Here is a 7,713-nt window from a genome sequence, read left to right on the forward strand (position 1 = left end):
AAATAGGGATGATGACATGCTAAGACAAAATGTGTCACGTGTGTCGCACTAGTGGAAATTCAGGATTTTTTTTATATATTTCCTTGTATAATTAAGAACTTAAAACTTGTATACTATTAAAATATGGATTATTAGCTAAGATTTTATGCTATTCTGATTGGTATAACATAAACAAAAAGTAGTTTAATAAAATTTTGAATGTAAGACACTAAAACCTTGTCATGCTCAGTAAAGGTTACCCGGGGCGATAGGGTAAAATAACCAAACCTTTGTTTTTACCTGATACTGTGCATTAACTCAATGTATTAGTGCTATTTCCAGAGTAATGCAATTGGTATCAGTTTAAATGTTTAAAAAAAGCTTAACTCTTTTACACTCTTGTTTGTAGAAAAAAAAATCTTAGTGCTAAGTTTATTTCTTCAAAAAATACACATTTTGATATTTCATTATTTATCTGAAACTGGTAAATGGAAAGTTGAAGGGAATACCCTTTCTTCCTGCTAATACAAAATTATAAACTCTTAGGGCATTTCTCTAGAAGGAGACGTCAGTGTGCCCATGTGGTGAAATAAATAAAGATTTAATGTATGATAATCCAGTATTCTTAGTTATCATAATAAAATTTGTAATGATTTTTATTTTCTTCTTTTCATATAGTCTGAAGATGAATTATTAGATGATTCAGAAGATGAAGATGAAGAAATTGATGATGATGATGATCACATAGAAATGGAAGATGATACAAGGTTGTCTTTTATATATTTATTTTTTTACAACTTATGTTTACGATAATTTACTTGAACAGGATTCTTTTCTTTTATAAAATACATGCTAATTTTCCACTACGTTACTGCGATACATATGGATCTTGCCAGAAAATCTTACAACCATCATTTGACAGTTGGGTGCAGGAGTTAATAGCCATTTGTATAAAAAGCATGTCTCTTAAAGGTGTCCTGAGGGAGGATTTTTTCCCCATTGAGTAGTTAATGTTCTATACTATTTATGAAGTGAGGTAGGCAGAGGATTGTGATAACAAATTTGTCTTTAACCCTTTCACTGCCGAATTTTCCTATGGAAAGTTGTCTACAGTGCTGAAATTTCTGGTGAAAAATGCCTATTTTGAAATGTTATTTTAAAATCCCTAAGTCACCCTAAAATGCACATATATGTACTGCAAATGTTAGAAAATAACATTAAAACAATAAACACAACATTTTAGAGGAAAAATAATATAGTTTTACTACCTTTTTTCTTCTAATGTCTGAAATGCTTGATCATGTGGTACTTCATGAAGCAGTCTGGAAGACACATGGACAGGCATTGCCCCCTCCCATCCTTACAATTTATGCATCCATGTCTGGTTTGCTTCCTCTTTGGATGTGAAAGGCTTTCACTGCACGCTACACAGTTATACTTGTATGTAGAATCTGGATAAGCCATTGGAAAGTGATGCCCTGTCAGTCACTCCTCTCTATCCTCTGGTATATCTGTTGACCTCCTCCCTTTCCTTCCAAATTTATTTGGAGGAATAGAAGCACAGAGTTTGGTTGCCACCTTTTCCCCGAATGAATGTGGCTCCATTTTTGAATTAGGGTTGGCAGTTGTATACAGTATGTAGGAGTTGACTAGTGCTGCCTCTCTGATGAAGTGATAAATTGTGTGATACTACTTTTTGCATTTGTGTCAATATGGGTAGCTGGTACATTTCTGGTCAAACAAGTCAACTCCTCCCATTGAAGCATTGTAATTGCAGGCCACATTTGGCTTTTTCACATCCCTAAATTCAGTCTGACTGTTGGATCGAATTTGTTTCCGAGTGTAGCCATTACTATCAATTGTCAAGAAGAAGTGTCATGCCAGGAGCAGACAAGCATATCACCCTTTCTGTAATAAATAGGATAATCACCTTTCTTCAGCTGTAACCTTGCTGGTCTAGTTTCTTCTAGAAGTCCCCTTCTGATCAATCTCAAAGTTCCACAGGCACCAGTACTCTGTTCTTTGAGGGCTTAAAAGAGGCCAGGGCTCAACGTACAAATGGTGGCAAAGGTTCAAGTATCCATTATTGTCCATCAATTTCATAACAGCATTATGACCCAAGCCTTGCTCTGGTGCCACAGGGTTGTTGTCTCTACCAGTATAAACATCCCAGTCTAAAAGATAACCTGACTTGCTCTCATACAATGACCACAGTTTTATACCCCACCTTGTGGATTTGTTCGGTATGTACTGATGAAAGTATATCCGTCCCTTGCACTTCCTCATCGATTCATCAATTGTAAGTTTATGAAGTGGAATGTAATACTGCTTATACGGTGGCTTTACAATGTTCATGAGGGGAGCAATTATATACAGAGGATCATATCCTTCCTTTCCACGTGGAACCCTTTGAGAATTTTCACAAAAATGAAGGAACGAACTGATCCATAATGAACTGGGCTATGCCCCCAGTTACTCAGTAGTCACTAATCCTTGGCTTGGAACACAATCCCATCATTATCTGCCAGCCAACATAGGCTTTGATTTCTTTTGTAGTACACTCAATCATTGCAGTGAGAATTTTCAGGGAGGTCTGCTGAATTATCAAAGAACTCCAGGGTGTAGGTGTTAATCATCTCTCAAATAAACTCAAATGTTTCCTGAGGGAATAACAAGTAGAAATAATCCATAGGGTGGTTACTGTCAGGCAAAGGTGGAATCACAGGGCCAGGCCTTTTAGCATAAGCTGGGCACCAAATTGGAATATAATTGTCATAATCATCATCAATGTCCCACTCATAATCAGTATCAGCCATATCCCCCTTGGCTACCATCATCATCATCACTGTACCCATGTGCTACATCATGTGTCACTGTTTTCGTAATCATCATTGCCAAATTCTCTCATTTCTGAGTCTGAATCTTGCATTACTTCTCCCAATACATCCTCTGTAGCAAGCAATTATTTCTGTTTACGTTTAACTGTTGACATGGTTCTGGTCAGTGCCCTCAAAAGTATAGAATTTCTCCAAAATAACACCCACGATTGAGGAAACTACACTAAATTACATTGTAGTTGCCTAGAAACCTTACAGGTGCGGCACAGAATAAATTACAGACCAGTAAATGAAACTATGTCAGGAATTTGACTTAAGTCTCGTTCGGCACTCTACCTGGAATTCGATTAAAGTCGCATACAGCAGTGAAAGGGTTAAATTTCATCCCAAAGATGCTTAATTTGATTAAAATTTGATATTGTGGTGTCCATGGGAGATGTCTAAAATCTATCATTTTCCTCCATCCACGCACACACAACTTGAGCACAGTATATGGGAGCATTATAATCTTAGAAAAAGCTGTCCATGTCAGGGTACACATGAAGCATCACTAGATGCATTAAATAGAAATTATGCTGAGGTAAGCTATGGCACTCATTCTGCCTTCTATAAAAAACCAAGAGGCTCAGGATATGTTAGGAAAAGATGCCCCAAACCATTACTAAACCACCAGAGGTATACAGTTGAAACCACATAATAGGGGTGGAGTGATACATGTGACTTACTCAAAATCTTTCTTCTCACACTTATTCAAAGAAGGGAAAAGCACGACTCTTTTGACCATATCTTTTTTTTTTCTCCAGTCCTCCAATGAATTTATCTTTTGGTCTATTGTTTGGTGACAGTTGGACTTCTTTGTCCTGCCTGACCACATTTCTTCTCTTTTTGTCACCAAAATTCCTCTAGTTTCAAACAATATATGTGCCTTTTGACATTGCTGATCAAGTTGAATAACCAATGTCTAAATGTGTAACCACTATCATGTTTCTTTTGAATGAGCTCCCCAGTGGCACAGAGGTATGTCTGCGGACTTACAATGCTAGAAACCGGGTTTTGATACCCGTGGTGGGCAGAGCACAGATAGCCCATTGTGTAGCTTTGTGCTTAATTCCAAACAAACAAACTTTTGAATGCTGCAATATCTTTGCCTTTCTCTCTATCTGTTTGAGTAACTGTCAATGTACTTGTCCTAGTCACTTATAGTACTACAGGGATCACCTAATTTATTATTCTAAGAACTTACGAGTGAAAGCAAAGAAGAATATGAAACAGAACATCAACCACACCATATCTTGTAATCATCCTCATTTACATATTCATTCAACCCAAGTTAAAAAAGTTACATAAGTCCTAATAAAGTGGCTAGCTAGTGTAAGTTTGATACGAATAACCAAAATAACACTTTAGAAATCTTTTGTGATATTGTTATTCACATAATATTTAATTTTCATAAAAGTCAACAAATTGTGCTGCTGTTTTTCTCCATGTGTTATGATAATATTTTCTATTATTTCACTCAACAAGGCTGTAGTAACAAACTTGTTATATGAATGACTTATGAACAGACAGACAATCTTTATGTTGTAAGTTGAAAATGAAAGCAGTTAAAGTAAAAGAAGCTATTGTGAAAACAGTTTGACTTGAGTATTTGATAATCAAGTGAAGCAGTTACGCCCAGCGAGCATGGCTTGTAGTAGAGCCAAACACATAACCTTATTTTTATGCCCTTCTTCCTTGCCATCTAGATGATATTTTATAAATCTCATATGGCAAGTTTTACAAATCAAAACACTTGTGACTTGTTAAACATAGTGAAGTTAGTTACATATTGTAACTTGTTGTTGACTGTAACTATTTCATGTGCACACACACACCAACATATTGCATAGGCTGCTTGCACACATAGTTTACAGTGTATCTTTATACATGAAGCTAATGCAGAAATAAGATTGGTAAAATGTTTGATGTATAAAAATTACATTTGCATTGAACAGCAGTCACCAGCACACACACACTAATTTCATATTTATTGACTGTTATTGTAATCTTACATGTAAAATGGCACGTAAGTTAATATAAATGTACACACACAGAAAGAAAGAAATTTTAAGGCTTAAATTTGGCGACAAACAACTGCCAGTCAGTTTATGCTGTCTGCCTGTGAATCTTGCTGGTAAAGAAATACTTGAGCTGTTTATTGATAATCAATCCTGAATACAGATTATTCTAACAGAGATAGTTATGGTCTTGTTAAATCACTATTTCATGAAAGTAAACAACTTCCTTGTGACATCACATGGAGTTTCAGCAATTCCATGCACTTATTGGATAGCAGGCAGAACTGTATGCAGTTCTTAATTTTATTAAATCAGTCAAATTTCAGATCTTGAATTATTAATAATCCATGACATGTTGAGCCTCCCAAACTGTTAATATTTTGTTGTTTCCGTACACAACAAGTTAAAACAAAACAGATTCTCAGCTGTTCTCGCGTAGTTTTTTAAAGCTGTTATTATACCAATATGAGTCATAGAAAAGTGTTATCTGTGAATTTGGAGTCGTACAATAAAATGATTAATTGGATGAGTCACTTATTTTAAAATTTTCAAACACTAAAGACAACATTTTAAGTGTTTTCAATATTTGCAAAAACAAGTTAAAAAACAAAAATTAAACATTGATGAATTGTTAATGTTGAGATGACAGTGTGTTCTTTTTTTTTCTTAATTAAGCAATAATCTCCATTGTTTTCATGTAAATTGATAATCAAATAATGAAAACAATTTATTGTCACTGATAATTATGATAATGTTTTTATTTAAAACATGTCACAGTTGTAATTATAAATAATTAAGTAGCCAATTAGCCAATTTATTTATGTACTTCATCTGCTTATGATAAACATTAAAATAGTATTCAGCAGATAACTAAACTTAATTAACATAACCGATATCTAACTTTCATACAGATATAATTTAACTCTCCAGTGTGTTCACTAACAAAAAAGAACATCTAAATAAATTATAAAGAATTTCCCAGCTCTGTGCTTTGTTCCTATGTGACTAGATGATGGACAAGAGATAGTTGTATAAAAATGCCACTAACAAGTGTAAAGTAGGTGAAATGAATGCTGTATATATTTAAAAATGATGAGTAAAATAAAATTATGTGAGATTAAAAGTTTTGAAGAAAATGCTATGTTGTGTTGTACTTAAATATTTAATTTTGTCACACATTCTCTTCAAAGAAAGCATTGCTACATAGAAAACAGACATAAGATTAGGCATAAGTAAGTTTCAAGATCATTTGTTCATAAATTCACTGGTCAACATGCAACATGATGGGTAACTATTGCTGGTCAAATTCAAAAACAAAATTTGAATGTTGCCTAACTTATTTGCTGACTGTTATTGTATTCTTGCCTGTACAATAGCACCTAAATTAGTGTACATCCATACACATTAACTAATATTTTCAGTTTAATGTTTTATATTATTTCTCATCACTTTAGTATTTTTGTTTGGCTTATAATATATTGAAAAAACATGGAATGTATTCCTATAATGAAAAATATATTTAAGATAATAAATACTACAAGTAGCAAAGATACTAATAAAGATTAAACCTATGATGATAATCCATACATATTTGTGTATTTCATCTTTGCATTAGAGAAAGTAATATAAAAGTTGTGTGTACATGCAGGACAGAATGAAATTTGTTTTGTAAATTGTGTCACTTATATTTTAAAATAATTTTGTGCTTGTTTGATTAAGCTATATAAGATTGAAGTTTTAACAAAAGCTCTACAAAACATACACGAATCAGATCTGATTTAATATGTTTCATCACATTTATAGAGATCAGTATAATCATACGTCTTTATAAAGATTATATGAAATTGTAAAATGTAGGATACTTGAATTTTAATAACACCCTGTAACCAGTGTTAGGAATAGTTTGAAACAATCTAAAGTAATTTAAATTCAATACAAATATTTGTAAGAAATGTGTGCTATTTCACTGTGCTGAATAAAAGACTGTACAACAAAAAGTGTGCAAACTTCAAGACAGCATATTTTCCAACTGCATGACTTTATAATAATTTTGTTTAATCCTTACTTCTTGATTAATAATAAGCATTACAATTAAGTTAAAATGACTTATATTTTGATAAGAAAGAAATTGAATCTTTATCTTATGTCAACTAATGTGCAATTTTTATTTTCAGAATATTTCTCAGTGAAAAGAATAAAGAACTGTATATGGTGAAAAATATCATTAAGCCATTTTCTACTTCCAGTTCTCAACTGCACATCACACAAGTTTTGTTACCCAATGTAATATAATATTAAAGATTATGATGTTCTCATGTTGACAAAGTACCGGGATTGTGTGAAAATTAAAAATTTCTTTGTTCGTTATTTAGGGTAGTAAAGCAAGAAATATTATAATGTCTTGTTACTGTTTCTAGTTCATCACAGGAGAAAAAAGACAATAACCTGAGCAGCGAACATTCAGCCACTTTAGAAAGGCTACAACAAACCCAAAGACAAGATTACCTGCGTGGCTCAATATCAGGGTCTGTGCAGGCCACAGATCGTCTCATGAAAGAACTTCGTGATGTTTACCGCTCAGAAAGTTTTAAGAAAGGTACAAACATTTTTTTTTACAGCTCAGAAACTTTAAAAAGGTACAAAAAAATTTTAATGCTCAGAAAGGCACAGATATTTTTAGAAATATTTTTGAATTTATATTTGTAAAGTTTTTTGATTGTATAAAACTTGAAGATAACGTTCATGAATGTAAACATCGGCTCATGTAGATCTTGAAAGTCGAGTTGTTCAAAACGTGAAAATAGCGTTAATAACTGGACCAATTGTTGGTTGAGATGTTG

At 33.2% G+C, this 7,713-nt stretch overlaps 1 protein-coding gene across 1 annotated transcript in view; it reads left to right on the forward strand.

The window, feature by feature from the left end:
• LOC106472830 (ubiquitin-conjugating enzyme E2 Q1-like) overlaps positions 1-7,713 on the forward strand; it is a 36,594-nt gene that overhangs the window by 9,515 nt on the left and 19,366 nt on the right. The window contains exons 4-5 of the mRNA XM_013933498.2: positions 658-746; positions 7,291-7,469. Of these exons, the coding sequence (XP_013788952.1) occupies positions 658-746; positions 7,291-7,469 (268 nt within the window). The remainder of the gene's footprint in view (positions 1-657; positions 747-7,290; positions 7,470-7,713) is intronic.

This window comes from Limulus polyphemus, unplaced genomic scaffold (genome assembly GCF_000517525.1).
Source record: "Limulus polyphemus unplaced genomic scaffold, Limulus_polyphemus-2.1.2 Scaffold5644, whole genome shotgun sequence".
Classification (NCBI taxonomy): domain Eukaryota; kingdom Metazoa; phylum Arthropoda; class Merostomata; order Xiphosura; family Limulidae; genus Limulus; species Limulus polyphemus.